The sequence below is a fragment of the Canis lupus genome, chromosome 17 (genome assembly GCF_003254725.2).
Source record: "Canis lupus dingo isolate Sandy chromosome 17, ASM325472v2, whole genome shotgun sequence".
NCBI classification, from domain to species: domain Eukaryota; kingdom Metazoa; phylum Chordata; class Mammalia; order Carnivora; family Canidae; genus Canis; species Canis lupus.
Window position 1 is genome coordinate 62,823,478 of NC_064259.1, and position 22,287 is coordinate 62,845,764.

The 22,287-nt window shown below is 55.5% G+C and overlaps 2 protein-coding genes across 15 annotated transcripts in view; one reads left to right on the plus strand and one right to left on the minus strand.

The window, feature by feature from the left end:
• Positions 1-5,935, plus strand: RHOC (ras homolog family member C). Of its 2 annotated transcripts, none has more exons than XM_025452913.3 (5): positions 1-158; positions 3,214-3,377; positions 3,912-4,032; positions 4,367-4,497; positions 5,335-5,935. In XM_025452913.3, the coding sequence occupies exons 2-5, from the start codon at positions 3,222-3,224 to the stop codon at positions 5,506-5,508; spliced, it is 582 nt and encodes a 193-aa protein (XP_025308698.1). In that variant the 5' UTR covers positions 1-158; positions 3,214-3,221; the 3' UTR covers positions 5,509-5,935. The 2 variants fall into 2 exon arrangements, with proteins under 2 accessions (XP_025308698.1, XP_048951732.1); XM_049095775.1 differs by lacking the exon at positions 1-158 and adding an exon at positions 353-437.
• MOV10 (Mov10 RISC complex RNA helicase) overlaps positions 5,933-22,287 on the minus strand; it is a 24,344-nt gene continuing 7,989 nt past the window's right edge. For 2 of the 13 annotated variants that reach the window (XM_049095761.1, XM_049095760.1), the window contains exons 3-22: positions 19,609-19,660; positions 16,088-16,291; positions 15,670-15,905; positions 15,234-15,492; positions 13,924-14,058; positions 13,129-13,297; positions 12,265-12,419; positions 11,831-12,007; positions 11,570-11,717; positions 10,995-11,264; positions 10,643-10,746; positions 10,383-10,480; positions 10,067-10,283; positions 8,984-9,101; positions 8,608-8,799; positions 8,294-8,368; positions 7,358-7,483; positions 7,178-7,266; positions 6,771-6,892; positions 5,933-6,668 (exon numbers count right to left, since the gene is read on the minus strand). In XM_049095761.1, coding sequence (XP_048951718.1) covers positions 6,238-6,668; positions 6,771-6,892; positions 7,178-7,266; positions 7,358-7,483; positions 8,294-8,368; positions 8,608-8,799; positions 8,984-9,101; positions 10,067-10,283; positions 10,383-10,480; positions 10,643-10,746; positions 10,995-11,264; positions 11,570-11,717; positions 11,831-12,007; positions 12,265-12,419; positions 13,129-13,297; positions 13,924-14,058; positions 15,234-15,492; positions 15,670-15,905; positions 16,088-16,291; positions 19,609-19,660 — 3,377 coding nt within the window. In that variant the 3' untranslated portion in view covers positions 5,933-6,237. Of the gene's footprint in view, positions 6,698-6,770; positions 6,893-7,177; positions 7,267-7,357; positions 7,484-8,293; positions 8,369-8,607; positions 8,800-8,983; positions 9,102-10,066; positions 10,284-10,382; positions 10,481-10,642; positions 10,747-10,994; positions 11,265-11,569; positions 11,718-11,830; positions 12,008-12,264; positions 12,420-13,128; positions 13,298-13,923; positions 14,059-15,233; positions 15,493-15,669; positions 15,906-16,087; positions 16,893-17,355; positions 17,409-17,995; positions 18,141-19,608; positions 19,661-22,287 lie in introns of all 13 variants that reach the window. The other 11 variants (XM_049095771.1, XM_049095768.1, XM_049095767.1 and 8 more) reach the window with 11 other exon arrangements.

The following is a 22,287-nucleotide window of genomic DNA, read 5'->3' on the forward strand; positions in this document are numbered from 1 at the left end:
CGGCCCCGCCCCCTGCGGGGCCCGCCTCGCCCCTCCCTCCCTCCCTCCCCCCCTCCCCCCCTCCCCTCCCCGCCGGCGCTGGAGGAGGGCGGGCCCCCTCCCCGGGTCAGTCTCAGCCTCTGGCCCTGGCCGCGCAGCTGGAGGCAGCGGAGCGGAAGGTACCGGGCCGGGCCGGGGCTCGGGGTGGCGGGGCTCGGGGTGGCGGGGCGTCCCGGGAACTCGTCCCCGGAGGGCACCGTCGCCTCCGTCCGCTCGGCCGCGGCTCGGGCGGGCGCGCGGCGGGGAGGGGGCTTTGGCCCGGCCGCTGCCCCGCGGGGCCTCCGGCCTCCCCTTCCCGGCTTCCCGGAACCCGCCCCGCCGGGCGAGAAGCCAGGAGGCGACTCCGGTCTCGGCGACGGAGCCCCCGGCCCGACGCCCCGGCCCCCATCCGGACGGAGGTGGGAATCCGGGCACGGGGCGCGGTGTGACCCCGGGGCGGCCGCCGCTCGCCGAGGTCTGGTCGCCCCCCTAGACGGCGCCCGAGCGGTCCTGGGGCGGGAGCCGGGAGCCGGGGAGGCCGGAGGCGCAGCTCCCTCGGAAGAGGACCTCCTCTCTCCCAGACCCCTCCCTCCCTGGCACTCCCGGAGCCCTACGGGGCTTGGGCCGGAGGACCCGGCGCTGAGTCCTGCCCTCACTTCTGGCTTGAAAGTCGACGTGGTATCTGATTTCTTCGCCAGCCCTCAGGGCTGGTCTGCAGGCTGCAGCCCACCCTCAGGCATCTGGAAATTTGGAGCAGGATTGAGGGGAGAGGGTGGTTCGTCTTGTCCTAGGGAAGGCCCAGGAGCTGGTGGGCTGCATCCCAGCCTCTGTGTTGGGTTCTGTTGCCCCTCTGAGGGTCAGTAGGGCAGTTCCTGTGGGGCTGCCTTTCACAGGGAGCTGTTTTCCTTGCCAGGTTGGCCTTGGGCCTACTGGCCTGGCCTGGCTTGGCCTAGCCAGCTGCTTTTCTTGCCCAATGAGAGCGTGAAGGGAAAGTCTTTGGATTGAGCTGGGGGCTCCAGATCACTTAATGCATGCCCTTGCCCCTGAATTCTGGCCTCTGTGCCTCCCACCATCTGGTACCACCTAAATGCCCTGCTGCAGGGAGGCAGTGAGTGGCCTGCTCACATCTAAGCAACCGGTTCTCACTGTGGACGTGACTGCCCTTCATCAGCACTGCCCATCCCAGGTGCCCCCAGCCTGTTTTCGCCCAGCTGGGCCAATGGAACTAGCGGGACTGGGTACGGGGGAGTTAATCACTTGGGCAGAATTTCCAGGGAGAACTCCCTTTTTGAAGGTGGTTTCCATCTTTGGAGGGGACCTGCTGGCACAGTGAGTGCCTTGCCTATCTTTTGGGGTACTAGGGGGAGAGCCCCTTTGTGGGGGGGACAGTGTGGCGGTATCCTCTGAATTCCTATAAATTCTCTCTGACTCATCCACTTCCTCTCATCCCACTTGTATGTGTGTGTGTGTGTGTGTGTGTGTGTGTGTGGAGGGAGGCCACCCAGGATCCCACTGTTGGAGAGAACTAGCTTTGGGCTCAGACTCCTTGCTTTCCTCAAAGGCAGACAAGCCAGGGCTGTGGGGTGGTGGTGGTCTGAGGAGTCCAGGAGCTCAGCCCAGTTTGACAGGATGTGGGTCCGAGAGAAAAAGCCCGGTTTGGGGCAGAGATCAGGTTACCATCCCTTTCTCCCTTAACTGCTGGCTGCCTGGTTGGTGTGGGGACTGGCCCTTTTCTGCTCAGTTTTGGGAGCTCCTCCCAGCTCCGCCTCTGGCCCCCTCCTTCTTCCCTACGGCCTCGCCGCCTCCCGGCTCCAAGTCCGCCCTCTCTTCCTCAGAGGCCGCAGACCTGGGGGAGCCTCAGCTGGCTGGAGAGCAGCTTCTGTCCCCAGGGAGGGAGGAAGCGAGGCTCAGATCCGGGGCTAGGAGGCTGGGAGGCTGGGGAGGCTTGGTGCTCGCTCGGCTGTGCTGGGGCTGGGACCCTACGGAAACCTCGGCAAACTGACTCCTCGCCCTGAGTCACAGGGAGGGGTGGGCAGGGCCTTGGGGTGAGCTAGACAGAGGGGAGGAAGGGGCTGTTCCAGGAGTGGGTGGAGGTGATTCCCTAGTAGATTATTGTGTCACTCGGCCCATGGTGGATGTGTTGCTCCCACAGTATGGTCATTGTCCCCTGCCTGGGGCTGAGTGACCCAGTGTTGCCGCCAGGGCCCAGGAGGATGGGGAGAGGAGGGCAGGCTGCCCAAATGTGGGCTGTGGGCACCGCGGGGACTGAGCCTCCTTTGTGCGACTGGGGCTAGCTTTGGGGACTGGGATGGGGTGGGGTGGGCCGGGGAGGCTGGCTGGCTGCTGCCACTGCCCTCCCTGGGTTTCCCCTCCCTCGGCTCTCTTTCCCATCTCTGAGGTGATCCGTAGAAAAGGTGACAGACCCTAGAGTCATGGAGCCTGGCTTCCAGTGTGCCCCCGCCCCCCCAGCTCTGACACACGAGTCCTTTTTTTTTTTTTTTTTTTTTTTTGACACGAGTCCTAACCTCACCTAGGTTTGTTTCCCGTTTGTCAGAATGGAAGCGCACCCTCTACCTTCCCAGGCTTCTGGGGACTGAGGGGGATGGTTTTTACCGAAATGCTCAGCAGACTTGCTCTTACCCACCTGTCCCCTGGTAGTTGGCTGTGCCAGCCTGTGGTCTGGAGAGGGACTCCTCACTGCAACGGGGCGGGCATGACCTGCTCTGAGCCAGGGCCGACGTGTCCATGATAGGGCCCTTGTGATTGCTAAACTTTAAAAGTATCAAAATCCTGGTAACAGAGTGTGACTTGAAGCCCTGGTATATAGCAGGTGAAAGCCAGCTCTTCCAGAAGGGGCTCCAACCCTGGAGCCCCCCTCTAGGTGTCCAGGATCTCACAGTTGGCGGATTGGACCAGAAATCTATTTTCTGTCCCCTGGGTGGGTGGTCCTTCCACCTCCCACCCCTGTATTCTAATCTGTCCAGGGACACCTGGCCCTGCCCCCGAGATTAGAAACTTCAAGCTCAGTTGTTTGATCGATTGGTCCTTGGCAAGAACGCACACCTGAGTAAGGCCCTCAACCTCCCTTTGTGGAGGCTTCAGTTTCCAGGAGGTCTTGGGGGCCCCAGAGAAATGTTTTGGGATTTACTGGCTTCTCCTCCTGCCCCCACCCGGCCCCCGCTTCCCTCCTGCCAGCCCCAGCCATGGCTGCGATCAGAAAGAAGCTAGTGATTGTGGGAGATGGAGCCTGTGGGAAGACCTGCCTCCTCATCGTCTTCAGCAAGGATCAGTTCCCAGAGGTCTATGTCCCTACTGTCTTTGAGAACTACATTGCGGACATAGAGGTGGACGGCAAGCAGGTGACCGTGGAGCCCCTCCTGGTGCCCCCGGGGGAACCCACCCCGCCCTAGTCCTACAGCCCTTGGCTGCCCCTCCTCACCATCCATACACTTCCCTGCTCCAGTCTCCCTGCTGGACTCAGTATAAGTCAGGAAGCGAAACTGTAGTTTCAGGACATTTAGAGATGCCTCCTGGTTCTCTGCTCCCCGCCCCCACATCCCATCCATAATCTGGGCCCCCTCCGACTCCAGACTACAAAATGGGGGTAATGACAAGGCTTCCTTCGGAGGTTCTTGTGACTTATGGTCCATTCCTGGTGCTCAGGCGGTGGCTCATGACCTCCATGAAGATCAAGCACCTGTGTCTCAGCATCTCTAGAAACTCACCCAGTTTATGTTGTGTGACAGTGATGAGCATTGTCCCGGGCACATAGCGAGGGCTTTTGTAGATGGATATTGAGTGAACCTAAATGACCAGTGGTTTCAGAGGACCTCTGGGTGGTAAGGGAGGGCCTGGGACCCTCAGGCCAGCTACTCACTGGCCCTTGGCATCAGGTGGAACTGGCTCTATGGGACACGGCTGGGCAGGAAGACTATGATCGCCTACGGCCTCTCTCCTACCCGGACACTGATGTCATCCTCATGTGCTTCTCCATCGACAGCCCCGACAGCCTGGGTGAGGTGGGGGTGAGGGCATTGGGAGAAGGGCACTGAGAAGCTCTTGGGACCAGCCCACTGGGGGCAGATCTCCTTGGCTCAGTTTAGCCACCTTCAGAGATGGGGTGGGGAGAGGTGCCATTAGGCTCCTGCCCCTGCACTATGGGGTGGAGACTCTGGCCCTGGGGAGGATCAGAGGGTCTTTGCGGTGGGGAGAGGGGCTCTTGAGCCATGAAAGGGACTGTCATGTTGAAGAGCCTCTAAGACAGCTGCGGGGAGAAAAGGGGGCTTGGGGGGGGGTGCTTTCTGGCCTAAGTGGAGGCACCAACACCTGTTGGGACACGTCCGTGCAGAAAACATTCCTGAGAAATGGACCCCAGAGGTGAAGCACTTCTGCCCCAACGTGCCCATCATCCTAGTGGGGAACAAGAAGGACCTGAGGCAAGATGAGCACACCAGGAGAGAGCTGGCCAAGATGAAGCAGGTGGGTGGGGCTCCAAGGGGGGGGGCGGGGTGGAGGACTGACCCTTCAGGGTCTGCTGTCCTGCTGACCTCCCTGGGGGAGGTCTGCCTCCTGCTCCCTTCCACGGTGTAACTAGAAGGGCTCTTAGTCTCTGGTCCCACACCTGGTGAAATTATCAGCAAATGAAGTGATTTATCAAAGGTCACCTGGCATTTTAGTCTATTCATCTGTTGTCCATTCTGTTTGGGTTGGACGATTAAGAGGAGTGAGTATCCCTGTCCTCAGAGACAGCCTCTTACTCTAGATGTTTTGCTTGGGGTAGCCAAAGTCATGCCATCAGAGTATACCTGGGGAGGTGCAGGTGGGAAGGCATCGGACATGGCTGGAAGGCCCGGAGAGCAAGGGAGTTGGCTTACCTGGTAGTGGCTCTCTGGCCAGAGGACTATGTCTATTAAGGAGAGTTGCCAGGGGGATGAGGACTATGGACTACCCTGCAAGTATAATTATGGCACAGTCTTAAACCGGGTCACACCTGTGTGTTAGGATTATTTTGGCAGGCACGGAGCATGGACTGGAAAGAAATGAGAAGGGAGATCCGTTAGGAGGTGCCAGATACTCATTCTGGCAGGAGGAGGGCATACCATGGGGTATGGGGCTGGTGGAGGCAATTTTTAATGTAAGCGTTTGAGTCTTTTGGGTCCTGGCCCAGAAACCACCCTGGGTGGCTGGGGCTTGAGTGCTTTGTGAGGTGAGAGCTGGAAGACGTATTTGTTCTGATTACTACACTTATGGGTAAGGTGGGGAAGAGTTACAAGTAGCCAGCAGCTTCCTTTGACCTCTGGCCTTCTATCTTCTCAGGAGCCCGTGCGATCTGAAGAGGGCCGGGACATGGCCAACCGGATCAGTGCCTTTGGCTACCTGGAGTGCTCAGCCAAGACCAAGGAGGGGGTGAGGGAGGTATTCGAGATGGCCACTCGGGCGGGTCTCCAGGTTCGCAAGAATAAGCGCCGGAGGGGTTGTCCCATTCTCTGAGACCACTGAGGCCTCCCCTGTTCACCCCCCCCTTCATGGGGGTGCAGAAGCTCCCCACTTCCTGGCCCCACACTTGTTGAAGGAAGGCTTCCTTGTCATTCCCTCCAGCCCAGGACTGCATCTGAGTTTCCCCTGCCCCACCAGACCCCAGGGTGGTGGTAGGCTGGCCCTCCCTGCCCTTCCAGAGCAAAGTCCCTTGTCCTGTTGCCTTGGTCCAGGGGTGAGGCTCTTGATCCCTCAGCCTTCCCCAGAGGATCATCACACACCAGCACTTTATATACTTTGGGCTCACAGGAGTGTCTGGGGTAGGGGACTTGGAGGGTGTATGTCACCCAGAGCCCCGGGTCCCTGGCATTTATGCTTTGGTTGGGGACCTTGCCTCTGGCTGTACTTGGTGGAAGGCATGAATAAAGGCCACAGGTTCCAACGTGTGTGTGGCAGCTTCCCGTTTTTCTCTCCAGGTCCCTGTCTTGGCCATGAGCTAAGAGTCCCATCTCTCCCAAGCTGCTGGCCAGGCTGGCCCCCTGTTTGCAAATACAAGGTTCCTGGGCAGGCAGGGTGGAGTGTCAGAGCAAGGGATGAGGTCATGCCTGGCTCTGGGAGTTGGAGGCGGGTGAGGGGAGTGGTCTGGAGCAGGGGCTAAACTTAGAAGCCTGTGGGTGGTTTCCTTGCCACCTCCCACTGGGTTTCCTCCCCTGGACCTTGGGGGGTGGGGGGGATCCTCTCTGGCTAGGAAGGGTATGGCCAGAGGCAGAGTGGGACAGTGCCACCCTCCCGGCTGGGGTCCATCTGGGAGCTCAGGAAGGCCACAAGGCCAGAGGGGGCCAGGCAGAGGAGACAAGGAGGCTTTTGCATAGAACAAGATTTTGTTTTCAGTTTTTCTTCCTCCCTCTTCCCCCAATTGTTAGCAGCTTGGTGTGTCATTCTCCCCAGTAGGGGGGAGGGGGTGGAATGGCTTGGGTTGTAAACTCCCTCCCCCAGCCTTCCGGTCCTTTGGAGGGGCAGTGCCGCTGGGCTTGGGTTCAGGCAGGGCTCTGGGGCAGGGGTGTGCGGGTGGTTAAGGCTTGGCTGGTGTGAGAAAGCGGTCTGCTGTGTCTTCAGAGCTCGTTCCTCCACTCGGGCTCTACTTGCAGGGACAGGCCATCTTCTTCCTCCCGCTCCTGGGGGGGGTAGTCATGACTTTGGGGCCCTAGAAAGAGAAGAGGTGAGCCTGTCTTCCATGCCTCCTCCCCTTGTGCTGTCCCCTGCTTGGCTGGCCATACCTGAGGTAGAGGGCCGGAGCTTGCTCAGACCCTGCAGGAGGTTCTGTCCTTGCTGGAGGTCCAGTTTGGCCGGGAAGGGGCAGCCGGTGTAGCCCCCGTTTTCTTTACAGAACTCCAGGAATCTGTGGGTACAGGAACATTCACAGGGAGCTGTGCAGGCTGGCTGAGGAGCACATCAGATGCTGGAGGCTAGAGGCCAGGCCTTGGTCCTACTACCTTTGCCTGTGCCTTTGGGCCACTTGCTTACCCTCTGTCAGGTCACTTAAAAGGGGCCTTGTGGGGACCAGGAACAGACCTGAACAGACCTGTGCATTAGCTGGGCCACCAGGATGTGCCTAATAGCGTTCCAACTGCCCCAGGCTGGGAGCTGCGGCTCCTGAGAGGGGTTAGGGGCTGGGAATGCTCACACTTTCCAGTCGGGGTCGTGGCCCAGGAGGAGTGGGTTGCCCACCACGATGAGCAAGGCCTTGGCGCGGGTCACTGCCACGTTGAACCTCTGGAAGGAGGGAGGGGCAGGGTCATGGGAGGGAAGGACCTGAGGAACAAAAGTGCTCCTCAAGCCAGCCGCCAGCCGCCAGCTCTCGAACCTTGGGGTTCTTGAGGAAACCCAGGTTAAAGTCCAGGTCCAGCTGCACAAAGCTCTGACTGCTCCGCACGGTGGAGATGAGAATGACGCTGCGTTCCTGGCCTTGGAACTCTTCCACGGAGCCCACCTGCAGGGGGACACAGGGCCTGCCACCAGGGGGCTCACAGGGGAAGCAGGGAGGGGGGTGGGGAAGTGGGGGAGGGGGGTTCTCTCGGAGAGAAGTCCTAGGGCACAGGGAGGGAGCAGGAAAGAGCAGGACGCCCTGGAAGCCAGACCTGATGGGTGAATCCAGGGAAATGGGTGCGGGTTGGAAAGGGTTCTAAGCTAAGAAAACAGTGGCCAGGACCCACTAACTCGGAGCAGTGGTTTCCAAACTTCCTGAGAGACAATCACTAAGTACTTGTTAAAGATAAACAACCCAGACCTCCTAACCAGGAGGCCTCTCAATCTTGAGGCGCTGGTTTCCAGCCCTGGCTGTGCGCTAGGTCAAGTGAGGAGCCATAAAGAAACCGCGATGCCCTGGCTCTGCCCTCAGATAGCTGTGCTAACCAGCCGGGTGGGGCTCTGGCACGGGCTGCGCTAAAAGCTTTCCAGGGGATTCTTATCTGCCACCAGTGTTGAGAGCCACCACCTGAGAGTCCAAGAACAGACTGACTCAGAGGGTGGAAATGGGAGCGGGGACACTTATCACATGACAGGTCAGGCAGGCTGGGAGTTTGGACTTTATCCTGAGGGCAGAGGCCTCCAACCAGCCTGGCGGGGAGCAGCAAGGATCTGGGGAGTTCTGCTTGGTCCCGACACAGGCGCACAAGCCTGGGATCTGCTGGAATGAGGCCTGGGGAGAGCCCCCGCTGTGGCTCAGGCAGTGAGGTTGGGGGGCCTGGGGAGCTTCTTGAAGTGCGGCAGATATGGGGCCTGAAAACAGAGAGAGCATCACCTTCAAGTCTTTGATGTCATCCAGTCCTCGAAGCTCCTTGTCAAGTTTGGTGATGCAATGACGGATTTTTTCCACCTGGAAGATGGGGACAGGTGCCTTTCTCTCATGCCATTACCCCAGTGCAAGAGGGAGCCAGGCAAGAGGCCAGTGAGCTGGGGGGGCAAAGAGGGAGGGCAGCTGACCTCTGAGATCCTTTGAGATAAGGGACCAGCAGAGGCCTGAGCTCTGGAACCTCCACTAAGGGTCTGGCTATGAAAGAGGTACCATCTGGGGCAGGCAGGGATCCAACCCTCCACAGGAACGCATGGCCTGACCTGCTTCCGATAGGGAGAGATGACACCCACACTTCGGGGGCTCAGGCGGGCTTTGCCCTTCTTGGAGGAGGGGGCCAGGAGCAGCTTCAGGTAGGAGGTCACAGTGGCAGCCTCTTCGGGGTTGAAGAATGATGGGCTATTGCCCTCACGCTCGTCCTTGCCCATGACGCCGTGAAAGATGATGGGAAAGCCCTGGATATGGTGGTCAGGGGAACCTTCAGCCAGACTGCCCATCTCCCTTCCCCTCCTACTCCCAAACTCATCCAGGGAATGTGGGATCCCAGGCCAAGGTGACTGAACCTGCGACTTCCACTCAGCTGCCTCTTGCCTTGCACCTTCGGTAGGAGTGAAGCTGGGGTGCCCCACTCAGCCTCACCTGTCGCGGTAGACCCTCCCAGTGGCAGAAGCGCTCTCGGTCCACTACGTCGGCACAGGCCTGCAGCTCCCCTTCGTAATAGAGTTGGTTAGGGATATCCAGTATGGTGGGGTGGGACCTGTGAGGTAGGAGGAGGAAGATGGAGCCCCGGGGCCAGATTACTTTCGCCCCACCCTTGGTGCCCGCCCCCCCACCGCTGCTCTAGGTGCACACACACCATCCTCCTACTGCCCCCCCTGCACAGCAGACTCACTGATCCACAGTGCGATGCTAGGCACTGGTAACTGCACAAAGCAGAACCAAATGTGGTTCCCGAGAGCATCTGGTCCACGGATTTCATTGGCCAAATTTAAAATAAACCAAGAAAGGGGGAACCTGTCCTCAGGTTTCCATTTTGCCAAGGAAGGACAGTAGAAAAACAATTAACGGGCAGCCCCAGTTGCGCAGCGGTTTGGCGCTGCCTGCAGCCTGGGGTGTGATCCTGGAGACCCCGGATCGAGTCCCACATTGGGCTCCCTGCAGGGATCCTGCTTCTCCCTCTGCCTGTGTCTCTGCCTCTCTCTCTGTGTCTATGAATAAATAAATAAAATCTTTAAAAAAACAAACAAACAATTATCAGCTACTACTGCCATTATTTGGTGAAATAACGTGTTCAATCTAGAGCCAGAATTCAAAACACAACAGCAAACGCCAACTGAACTCTTGGTAGTCTTTTCATCTGAGCATTTTAGGTACAGAAATTCCTTAAGGCCAGTTATAGCTCTTTAATTTGAGTAACAATTAGGTGATTCAAATGAAGAAAAAACCCAGATTTTCCTGCCGCTCCTTGGACTGCCTGGAAACCAGACAATCCCCCAACACCCTTAGGGATAAGCACACTGCTCCAGAGTGAAGCCACTTGCAAGGTCAGAGCCCACAAGCAGCAGCGATGGAGTTGGAATGGAGATCACCGGCTCCGGGCATCACACGACTCTGACCAACAGGCCTGCAGGATGGAGCGCTGGACGGGGGGCTGCACGGGGCAGGGGGCTGCACAGAGCGGGTGAAAGCACGGATGGCAGGTGCAGTGCAGGGTGGGGGTACCTGTAATTGCGTAGCAGCTTGGTTATGAACTGGGGGTTATAGCCATTGGAGCCCTTCTTGTACAGGGCATTGTAGGTCAGCAGCCGCTCCAGCAGTGAGTACCCCAGGCCATGCTTCTGGGTCAGTGGGGAGCGCAGCACGGGCCCCAGCTGCCTAGGGTCTCCTGCCAGCACCAGCTGCCCTCCTGGATTGTCTGTCTCCTTGACTTCCATCAGCCCTGAGAGGCAGGGTGCCATGGGGAGAAAGTTAATAAGCAGCGGGGCCTCCCCAACCCCATGCAGGGCGGCACGCATGCAGCCCACCCCTCACCCCTCACCTGCTATGGCCACCAGACTCTCGGGCTCCATGGAGTGGCCAGCCTCATCGATGAAGATGTGTGTGAAGTGATCGATGGGGAATTGAGCAGAGACCAATCTGGGAAGGGGCAGGTGGAGGAGGGGTCGTACTGGGGCACCCACCGACAAGCCTGAATGCCCATGAAGCTGGCCCCTTACCCCACTGCCAGGCATCATTCTTCCCCCATCTCCCGGGCCCACTACCTCCTTCCTCACACACATGGTTGACATACACACCCACCTGCTGGCCGTGATGAGGGTGGTAATTAAGACACGATATTCCTGCAGCTTCTTCTTGGCGGGAAACACATAATCCCCTTTCTTTGCATCCCAGTTACAGCAGGGCTGTGGGGTGTGAAGGGAGAGGAGGAATAAGCCAGGCCCACCCAACTTCACCCTCACTCTGGTTCGGGGGTCTCCTGGACAATCTCCTTCACCCCTCTTTGCTTCCCTGGCCACAGATGGGTCCCAACCCACCCAGGGTCCCTCAGCGAGTATCAGAATCCAGGTAACCTCGAGTTTCCTGGCTTCGGCATTGACCCGGAGCCTCCCAGCACCCGCCACCCCTCAGCCCTCCACATTCCTCCTGGTACCTTTATGTCTTCGGGCACCATGCGAATGTCCCTGCTAGGGGCCAGGAGGCGGTAGATGGAGCTGGGCAGGTGGACCCGGAGCCGCTGACAGAGAAGGTCAGCTCCTGAGTTGGATGGAGCGCAGGCCAAGATGTGGGCTTTGGGCAAGTGCTTTACCACCTGGGGGGTGATAAGTAGTGTGGGAAGTGGCTTCTCTGGTTCCAGAGGGAGGGGTACGGGGCAGACTTGGTTGTGACTCCTGTTGCACAGGGTGGCATTTATCTCCCAGACCTGAGGGAAGCAGTGACACAAACGGCAAGTTCTGAACGTCCCTTGCCAGCCCCCTAGTCCAGGGACACACTTTCCTGCGGGAGTACTGGTGTAGTAAACACTTGGGTCTGTGATGGCCGAATGATCAGTGACTCTGAGTTGTGCACCACCCAGCCTACAAAACAATGCTCAACGGCCACCCTGGCTTCAACGCCAACCCAGGGGTGATCAGGGAGCTGGGGACACCCAGAATCTGAGAACTACTTGGTCCCTGGGGCTGGGAGTGGGGTGTCGGCAAAGGCCCCAGATCTACCCTCACGCCCTACCTGCTTAATGGCTTCCACTAGGGTGACAGTCTTGCCAGTGCCTGGAGGCCCAAAGATGATGTAGGGGGCTGGGCGGGTAGTGCCCATAATGATGTACTTCATGGCTTGCAGCTGCTCGGGGTTCGACTCCAGACTGCGGTCGTACAGCCTGGCAGAGGGGCCGTAAACATGAGGGGGCCCTGTGCACCAGAAGCCTTCCCAACTCCCATCCCCTGTGCCCCACACTCCAAGCAGCGCTAAGGCACCCCTGCCCGGTCTCACTTGAGCTTCACATCCGAGGGCAGCAGCGGGACCCCACGGGAGGCCACGGGAAAGAGCATGGGCCACAGCGGCCAGCGGCCTGTGAGCTCCAGGGCGCGGTGCTGCACGCGCAGGGGCTGGCGGTTGAAGGTGAAGTTCACCTTGAAGGTCAGCCCATCCACAAAGCGGCTCAGGAGGCTTTGGGAAAGAAGGGGGGGAAAGAGCTCCAGTTAGGGGGCCTTGGCTCTGCATCTACCCTGATACCATTCCCACTTCTCAAGACAGCCATGCAATCCATCCAGGAGAAGCTGCTGCTGAGGCAGCTCAGGGTCCCCCTGAAGAATGAGCTCTGTCCTGGGGTCCCACTTCTCTCTCAGGGAGAAACACATCCACTCCTTTAGCCTGAGAAATATCTGCAGACCCTTGTAGCAGCTCATGGGTCCCCCAACACCTACCTCGTGGAAAAGCTCAGCTTGACACGGTCCAATTCCACCTTGTGTACAAAGCCCTTGTAGGTGACAGGGTCCTCCTGATGTGTCTCAGAGGACAGAAGTGCGAACAGGTGGTCACCCCGTAGCACTGAGGGGCGGCTCTCGGTCACCCCGGGAACCTATGGGGTGTGGACACAAGCAAGCTTCTATCTCAGGGATGGCTAACTGTGGGTCCCAACCCCTGGGCTCTCCAGACCTCCTCTGAGGGACAAGGACTGAGGCTGTCCTTCTACCCCAAAACCCAGGGAGCTTTGTTTCTTTTCTTTCCACCCTGCCAGGGCCAAAGTCAGGGGATGAGCAAGGAGACAAATGGGCCCAGACTGCAGAGATGCTGAGCCGGGCAGTCCTGGAAACCCTCCCTGCACACTTTCAGAACTTGAGAGCCGGCTTCCCAGCTCATCCACTGGCCCTGTTGGCCAACTCAGTTCCTGTGCTGCCCTTGAAATCTTGCTCAAAATTCAGTTCCTGCGGGAATCTTTCTCTGATCACCCTGCCCCAGCCCCACTGCCACCGCCGCCCCTGTATGCAGAAATCTACACTCGTGTGTTACTCTGGGCTCCAGTGCACAACACGCAACATCTGAGGGCCAGCAAAGGGCGGATAAAGTATCTAGCCCAGCTCTGTACTTTCCAGATAAGGGAACAGAGGCCCAGAGAGAGCCCTCGCCCAGTGGCAGCTCTGTCTGGACTACAAGCTGGGCCTTGCCTGCACACTGCCCTGCTCCGACACCCATTTTGGGCACAGGAACAAGTTCATCCTTACTCATATTTTGCCCTGCCATCAGGAAGAGCATTTTCCCCTCCCCATACCACATCGGGGTGCCCTGACCTCCAGTGTGAGCAGCCTGGGGTTCTGGTCTACGGGGTCCCAGGTCATGGGCACTGACTCCAGGTCATAGTGCCGGATGTCATGCTCCATTTGCAGCTCCTCCAGGTGCAGCAGCAGCCGGAACTTCACTTCGTAGCTTCTCCACTGCAGGGCTGTCTCCAGCTGGGCCCTGGCAGGGGTGGGTGGGCAGATGGGATGGGGCAGGAACAGGACTAGTCAGGCACCCCCCATGCCCGGGAGCGTCCTCCCTCCCACCCACAGCTCTGGGGCTCTGAAAGCACCAGGAGATCAGGGAAGACTAGAAGGGCAGAGAAGTGGGTAGGGGTCAGAGGCCTCAGAGCATGGAGCCCTGGCTCTCCATTCCTTCCTCCCAACGCCGCTGCCCCCACCCACTTGGACCAGACCTGGCATCTGCACTACGGGTCCTTGGGCCTGGAACATTCTTCCCCCAAGATACCCTTGAGACTTAACACCCTTGCCTCATCCCAATGTCAGCATCTCAAAGAGGCCAACACTAACAACTGCCCTCCGCAAGACTGCATGTCCTGTCCCCTTTCGCTGGAAGTCTGGCTTTACCTCATAGTACTCAGCATGCATGAAACTGAAAGATACGTGTTCCCTTCTCCCCACTGCAATGGGCAAGGCCCTCATGTGAATGATTCGCCTTGAACAGTGCCTGGCATGTGATACGTGCTCAGTAGAGGAAGGAACAGAGCACAGGAGGCTGGGGGCAGAGCTATGGGGCAGTCCAAAGAGACATATAAAGCAGCGGGGGTGTGGGGGTGCGGCTCTTACTTGATCTCAGCAATCTCCTTTGGGGCAGTGAAGATACTTGTGTCCTGAAGAAGGATTGGGAGCAGCTGCCGGAGACGAGGGGGTGGGTAGTAAGTCCCCAGCGCCATACTCAGCTCCAGGTCATAGCCCTTAGCACTGCAAGAACAGGGAAAAGAAAAGTAACCACAAACTCAGAGATCCCTGCAGCTTCGGAGAGGCAGAGACGGCCCAGCCCCTCCCCGGAAGATACAAGAAGCCCTTCTAGAAAACTATTGCTGGAGAGGGGAGGGAGCTTTTGCCCAAGGAGGCAGAGCTCACTACTCCATGAGGCTACTCGCCCCAAGGCTCCATTCTCCTTTTTGGAAAGCTCCATCGTTGGAAATGTTCAAAAAACACACAAGGAACACACATATATGTAAATAATATGGATATAAATAATCTATGTTCCTTAGAGAAAAAAAAATCAGAAAATAGATAATAAAGGAGCCAATAACACTCTCATCATCCAGGGATAACCAACACCTAAGTTTTTGGTAGGTAAACTTCTAGACTCTTCTTTGTCAGTATGTATTCCACATGTGCCGTTTTAACAAAAAGAGTGCAGCTGCGAGTTTGCTTTTCTAGATTAGTAATCTGTAAACCTCTAGTCATATTAGAAAGAGAGGTCTACACAAATTATAGGATTCCATTCATATGAAATGTTCAAATAGGGAAACCTATAGAGACAGAAGGCAGATGAGTGGTTGCTTAGGGCTGGGAGAGAATGGGGGGCAAATGTGATGATAGCTAAAGGGCATAGGTTCATTTCTTGGTTTTTCTTCAAGATTTCATTATTTACTTACTCATGAGACACACAGATAGGAGGCAGAGACAGAGGCAGAGGGAGAAGCAGGCTCCCTGCAGGGAGCCCGATGGGGACGCGATCCCAGAACCCCGGGGGTCACGCCCTGAGCCGAAGACAGATGCTCCACCCGCTGAGCCACCCAGGTGTCCCTCTGGTGAAGTGCTCTAAAATGGATTGTGATGGCAGGTGCCCTTCTCTGTGAATATACTGAGAACCTGCAGTGTATACTTTAAATGAGTGAACTGTATAGTATGTGAATTAACTCAATAGAGTTGTAAAAAGGAGAGAGTGAGGTCTACCACAGGCTGCCTGACAACCTGTCATATGATCGAAAATATTTAGGACTTTTTCTGAGTCACCTGCAACTTCCGTCCTCACCAGAAAAGGTCTCTGAGGCCTAGGAGAGTTACAAAGGCACTTGGAAAGGGGGCCCCCACTGTTGCACTGGGCACCCCGCCCCAGACCGGGTGGGAGGGAAAGGCGCTACCGGTCAGGTCTCTCTCCTTCCTCTATCCGGCTGGTCACCACAGGGTTTCCAGTGATCCGGGTCCGCTTGAAGGGAGTCGTGGGCTTCAGCTGTGCGGCCAGGGGGCTGTGGGCCACGGCAGCCAAGAAGCGGGCGATGTAGAAAGTGCCAGCTCCTTCTGAACCCGGCTCCCCGGGGCCCAGCAGCTCCCAGAGCACCGTGGCCGGGAAGTAGCCCACGAAGCTGGTCTTGCAGTGGACGTGCAGCTCATAGCAGTCGCCTGACAGAGGAGGTGGAGTGAGGGGGCGCAGGGGAGGGACCCCCAGCAGCACCTGCCCGTACCCCATCCCTGAGCCAGCGACAGAGTGGCTGCAGGGGTGTGTTTCCGGAGGCCCCCACCCTTCCGGATGGGCAAGCCCGAACCCCCGGTGGTTCCTGCCCGCCAAGCCCCACTCACCGGGGCCCAGGGGGCAGGGCAGCTCCTGGTCCCCATCGTAGAAGGAGAACTGGGGGGTCCGGCAGAGCGGGAAAAGGTGAGTGAGGGTGACGGGCTGGGTCCCTCCATTCCGAAGCCTCAAGGTCAGCACCTCCTTGCGGTTCAAATCCAGGCGGATAAGGAGCTGCCCATCTCGGGCTTCATGGGGCCCCTGGACCTCCACGTCCACCCCATGTTTCCCGTGAAGATACTCAGCCCTGGGGAGAGTGGGAGTCGAGGCGGGGCTGGGCCGGGGCGGCTGGCACGGTGCCAGCGGAGCTCAAGGACAACCCCCCTCCCCGCCCCTCCCCCTCCCGGAAGAACAGGGCCTTACCCCAGCCTGAGGCGACCCACTCTTCCCTCGGCCACTCGGGTCCCCCCCACACCCACTCCCACCCACCTGTCGTAGAAGATCTTGGCCAGTAGTGACTTGCGGTGTTTGCTGACGTCTGACCCCAGCCTCACTCTCCTCTTTTCTGGGAACCACACGTTGGCCCAGCGGTCGAGTCTGAAGAACCTGACCCGAGTCTTGGTGACGTAGGCCAGATTTGCGATCTTCATTCCATACAGCATGGATGAGAAGCCAGGGGCAGGGGTCCCGAAGCTGCCAGAAGCAGAGGAGACTGGGAAGTGAGGGAAGGCAGGGCTGGCTGGGGGTGGGGGTCGGGGTGGGGTGGGGGCAGTGTCTAGCCCGGAGGCCGGAACAGGACAGGGCCCAGGGAAGGAGACCAAGGACAGGGGGCAGGGGTGGGAGGCAGGGGGGTGTCACAGGAATTGTTAACATTTGAGGGGAATTCAATAGGACTTCCTAAGACAAAATCCGATTGTTTAAAACAGCAGGTTGCAGACTGTGCATTGCTGAGGAGGAAAACACAGTACCGGGCTGGTGATTCGGAGGACTAAGGGAAGAGAGAGAAAGAAATGGAGACTTGGGGGGCGGGGGGCGGGAGCTGTTCGGGACAGGAAAATACAAACAACCCAGAGCTAAGGCTAAGGGGAAGCCAAAGGAGCTGATGCAGAGGGTGGATCTGGGGCCCTGCCCCACGCTGAGGAGGGAGAGGGGTCAGAGAGAGCACAGATGTCCAGGGTGTGTGGGCAGGTGGCTGATGAGACAGCGTTTCCACCCGAAGTCAAAGGGTGCAGATGGGACCCAAGCAGGAAGGGAAAGGATCCTTCTCCAGAGATCAAATAGCTTGGTTTTGTGCCTAGAGAAGGTGAAGACAGGGAACACTGGTCAGAAGGACAAAAACCTTGCGGGTTAGTGCCTGGAATTCAGTTTAGTCAACTCAACTCTTACAGAGACCTGTCATGTGCCAGACACTGCGCTAGGGCCTGGGGGCTTCAATGAGACCAGAGATCCAGGCCCGCCTGGAGAAGCCCAGCACAGACCCAACCTGTGGGTTCCGGCAAGCCGCCAGGGGCACAGCCATGGAGGTTTCTCCAGGACCGGGTCCTGAAGAACGAAGGGGTGTCAGCCAGGCACAAGAGGGAGGGCCAAGTGGAAGCCAAGGTGGAGGGGGTGCAAGAGCAAGTGCTGGGGCTGGGGGCAGCCTGCCACCTGGCTCCCAGCTGGGCTACCTCAGACGACTTCCCTCAAGAGCATCACTTTCCTCCCACACAGAACAGGGATGATGCCAAGGGACCTTGCAGGGTTGTTATGAGGCCTACCTGGGGGCCGGGCACCGCGGTATCCATCTGCCCAGTGCCTGGCACACAGATCTCTGTAAGGTATGCTAGGATTAGTAATCACACAGTCTGCTTGCACTATGGTGAGAAGTGCAGGACGGGCGTGGTGGGAGGCAGCAGAGGCGGGCAGGGAGCAGGTCTTGGAGTTCGGCATGCCGGGCCACGGAGCCTACACTTGACCGTGAAGGCCAGCGATTCGCCTCCGTTCCTGGCAACTGGGAGCCAGAGGACATCCCCACATGTGACACAGTCGGGGTCTGGCCAGCTGACCACCCTCCCTCAGTGCGTGACAAGGAATGAAAGGAAATCCTAGTTCCCGAGAACCACGGTAACTATGAAGGCTAGAGTAGCACGGTCACTCACTGGCATATTACCAACATCATTTACGGTGCAGACAATTCCCTGGTGCCCCCTGCCTGTCGCTCTGCCCCTCTGCCTTCTCACCCCAAGCAAACGTTCGGAAAACTTTGAATCAGCTCTGTTTTGTTTTAAGAAGACAATAAATCTTTTGAAAGCATGGTAAGAAATGAGCAGTAAATGTCACCTACTATTATTAGTATTCTTATTAGTAGTAATAGTAGTACTAACAGTAGCAGTGGTAGTAGGAGTAGTAACAACTTACTTTCAGCCCACGGCAGAGGCAGAGGCTACACTGGTTACAGAACCCCCTCGGTTGGTGGGTTTTAAGCAGGGGAGTGGCAAGATCATATTTGCATTTCAGATCACTCTGGCATCAGGATTGGAGGATGGATTTGCTGGCGGCAAGACTGTAGGCAGGGACACCAGTTAGCAAAGGGCCATTGCAACAGTCCAATTAAAAGATGACAAGGGCCTGAACAGGGTGGTGGTGAGGACAAAAGAGGGGGCCAGATCTGATAATATTTAGAGTGTAAGATTAGCAGAACCTGGTGACTGACAGGAAAGGGAAGAGGGAGGAGTCTGGGACAGTACTCAGATCAATGGCTCAGCTTCAGGGGTCACTCCTGAGATAGGAGGTAAGGACAGGAGAAGGACAAGGAGGAGGACGTGGAGGAGGTGGGAGGGCTGACTAGGACATTTGGACTTGCAATGTTCGGTTGGAGGTTCCTGTGTGTGGTCCAGTGGCAGCCTGCTCCATGAGTCCGAAAATGAGAACTCAGGCCAAAGCCAAGCCTGAGTCTAGCCTAACACTCAGGAGTCCTCAGGTTGTAGTTATAACCATGGAAGTGTTCAGGATTTCCCCAGGGAGTGTGAGCAGCATGAGAAGAGTGGAGACACAGACAAGCCAGGAGGAGGAGAAATGAGAGGGAAGCCCTGGGGGAGGGAGGGGAATCAGCAGGCAGTCTCAGCAGCAGGTATCAGGTTCAGATGCTGCTGAGGTCACAAAGGGCTGAAAATCAGGAGTCACTGTCATTTACCAGGGCCCCTTGCTTAAGTTCCACAGATCGAGCACAGCCTCAAATACCAGCAGAAGACAGGCTCCATGGGCATCTTCGATAACCTGAGCCCCGTCAGGCACCCGGAGAGTCCCATTTCTGAGCCATCAGTGGAGGAAGGACTCACATTCCTCCTAATTCCACTTAAGAAAACAACAGCACAGGTGCCTTGAGAAGTGGCCAGCTCTCAGCTTAGTGCTGGGGAGCAAACAGGGCTCTCAACAAAGCTGAGAGTGCATGCCTTGTCTCAAGAGGGGCTCAAGGGGGGCACCTGCTTGCTACTCATCTCCAGATGGCTGTGGCTGGCGGGGAAGAGAGCCCCAGGGCGGCCAGATCTTCTGGCTTTTAAGAGAAGCCCAAATCGGGGCCGCCTGGGTCGCTCAGTTGGTTACACAATCGACTCTCAGTTTCAGCTCAGGTCTTCATCTCCTGCTCTAGAGACAGAGCCTCATTAAGTTAGTCAGGCTCTCGGCAGTGCCACTCCTCTGCTTCCCCTCTGCACTCCCTCTCCCCATTTGTGTACTCTCTCACTCTCAAATAAACGAATCTTTAAAGAGAGAGAGAGAGAGAGAGAGAAGCCCAAATCATCATTTGAATGTGAAATCTCCTATTTTTGGAAACTTCCACATGGGCACACAGGCAGGAAGGACCTCAACTTTGCAAATTTTGCAACCTTTACCCTGGATACTACAATCTAAGTATTTCTCAAATTATTCCCCATGCCTATTACCACTACCCCAAAATTTCCTAACCCTGGTCTAAAGCAACAGCCATCACACACACAAAAAAATCTTTTTTTCATCAGAAACCTAGTACATACTTGTGGAAAAAGGTTCCCAATTCTTGTATTCTACATCTAGTCACCCAGATTTCTAGAAAAAAAAAAAAAAAAGATGAACACATCCAGATGACCAGATGAAAAGATGTTCCTAAGGCAGAGAAATGCAAATTACAGTCAGAATGAGACACCACTTTACTTCCATTAGGCTGACAAAAGGAGGAAATAGAGCATGTATTACTCTTGGGCATATGTGTGGAAGCGGGCTCTCATACTTGGCTGGTAGGAAAGTGAAGTATGATAACCTTTCGGCAAATAATCTGGCAATGTCTCCTAACATGTGAAGTGTAGGTATCCTTTAACTCCGGCATCGCAAGCCTGGAAAGGTATCCCACAGAAAGAAAAGTGCCTGTGCATGAGGATCTGATGGGATCTGATCATATTTAGGATGTAAAATTAATATAATTAGCGTAAAGTAATGTAAAATTAATGTAAGTAAAGTGAGCATGCACACTACAGACTTAGTCACAGCAGCCAAGAACTGGAAACAAAAAATGTCCATCGACAGGGAGACAACTGAATAAATTGCCAATGCCCATAACATGGAATACTAGGTAGCGATGAAAAAGAACACATCACACCCACCCAGATGGCTAAAATCTAAAAGGCTGACAACACCAAATGTTGACAAGGACACAGACACACCGGAACACTCGTGAATGGTCAGAGTACACTCTGGTACAATCACTTTGGAAAAAGTTGCTGTTTCATATAAAACTAAGCATATGTGGCAATGTTCTGATTTTTAATCAGGAAGAATGTTATATGTACAATAAAAATTCATTAGAAAACACAACTATAACACCTAGTATGGACCTAGCACTGGTATTTATTCAATACTTGCTGGGAGAATGAGAGAGAATTTATCAAATAATTTCAGACTATTCTTTTATAAACAAAACAGATGACAGTGCAAAATGAACCACCGGGTGGCACAAAGCACTGCTGTGTGTGCAGTGGTTGGGATGTTACCTGTCAGGTTATACATACATGGTCCAAACTTGGATGTTTATATAATATCACATACCATTATAAATATAATAAATGTGATTCATATAATCCTTTACATATTTTGTCCAAACTCAGACACACATATAACAATACATACATATACACATACAATAAATAAACATATAAACAAATATAATATATATAAAGGAAGGTAGGTGGTGGAAAGGAAGTAAAATCCTTGAAGACTGGGGTACCTGGGTGGCTCAGTGTTGAGCATCTGCCTTGGGCTCAGGTCATGATCCCAGGGTCCTGGGATTGAGTCCTAATTCAGGTTCCCCAAAGGGAGCCTGCTTCTCCCTCTACCTCTGTGTCTCTCGTGAATAAATAAATAAAATCTTAAACAAAAAAACAAACATGAAGACCAAGACCCAGTCACATTACTTTTAGACAACTACGTATATTTTGAATTATTAGTTATAAGCAAAAATAATAAAATTATGGCTGATTTAAGTGAAAAGAGCTATTTATCAGCAAGTTGCTGGGAAGTTGAGAAATGGGCTCAGGAAACCGGCAGGAACCAGGCAAAGCTGAGACAGCCTCACCCTAGATAAGGTCATAACGAGTGGACTTTGCTGCCAATCACCAAAAAAAAGAGGTTAAGTAATTTGCTTAAAATTTTAAAATAAGAATAAACACCTATCTACCCTGTGATGCAGCCATCCTCCTCCCAGGTGTATCCCTTGATGAAACGTACAAGATCCTTCACAGCAATTTTATTCAAAATAGTCCAGGACCGAGAACAACGTCCCTGAACACACGATAAAAGGCACTGTGATTTGTATCTGGGTGAAGCACAGTACCCAGTGATAAAAATAAGCTGCAGAGACACACAACATGGATGAATTTCAAAAACGTCATGGGGGGTGTTGCCAAGCTGGCTCAGCTGACAGAGCATGCGACTTTTACCTTGGGGTCCAGTTTGCACCCCACGTTTGGGGTAGAGTTTACTTAAAACAAACAAAACGTTATGCTGAGCTAAGGCTGAGCTCAGGCTCCAGAGCAAGCCCATGTCCAGGCTCCACGCTCAGTCGGGAGTCTGGGGGGGACTCTATCTCTCTCTGTTCCTCCCCGTCCCACGCCCTCTCTAAAATAAATAAAATCTTTAAAAGAGCAAAACAAAAAAAACCCTGAGTGCATATCCCCTGATTCTATTTTTTTTTAAGATTTTATTTATGTATTCATGAGAGAGAGAGAGAGAGAGAGAGAGAGAGGCAGAGGGAGAAACAGGCTCCATGCAGAGAGTCTGACGTGGGACTCGGTCCCGGGTCTCTAGGATCATGACCTGGGCTGAAGGCAGCACTAAACCGCTGGGCCACCCGGGCTGACCCCCCCACCCCCGATTCTATTAAATGAAGTTCCAGATAAGCGCAATCTCGAAAAAAACCAGAGCAGTGGTTTTCTCTGGGCGGGTATGGGTGAGGACCAACCAGGAAAGGTGAGGGAACTTTCGGAGATGATGTCATCTTCTAGATGTTGATAGGGAAGACACACAATGTATGGATTTGTTAAAACTCATAGAATGGGGAGGTGCAAGGGTGGGTTGGTTGGTTAAGCTTCTGCCTTTGGGGCTCAGGTCATGATCCCAAAGTCCCTAGTCCTATGCAAACCTTGCATACAGCTCCCTGCTCAGCAGGGGAGTCTGCTTCTCTC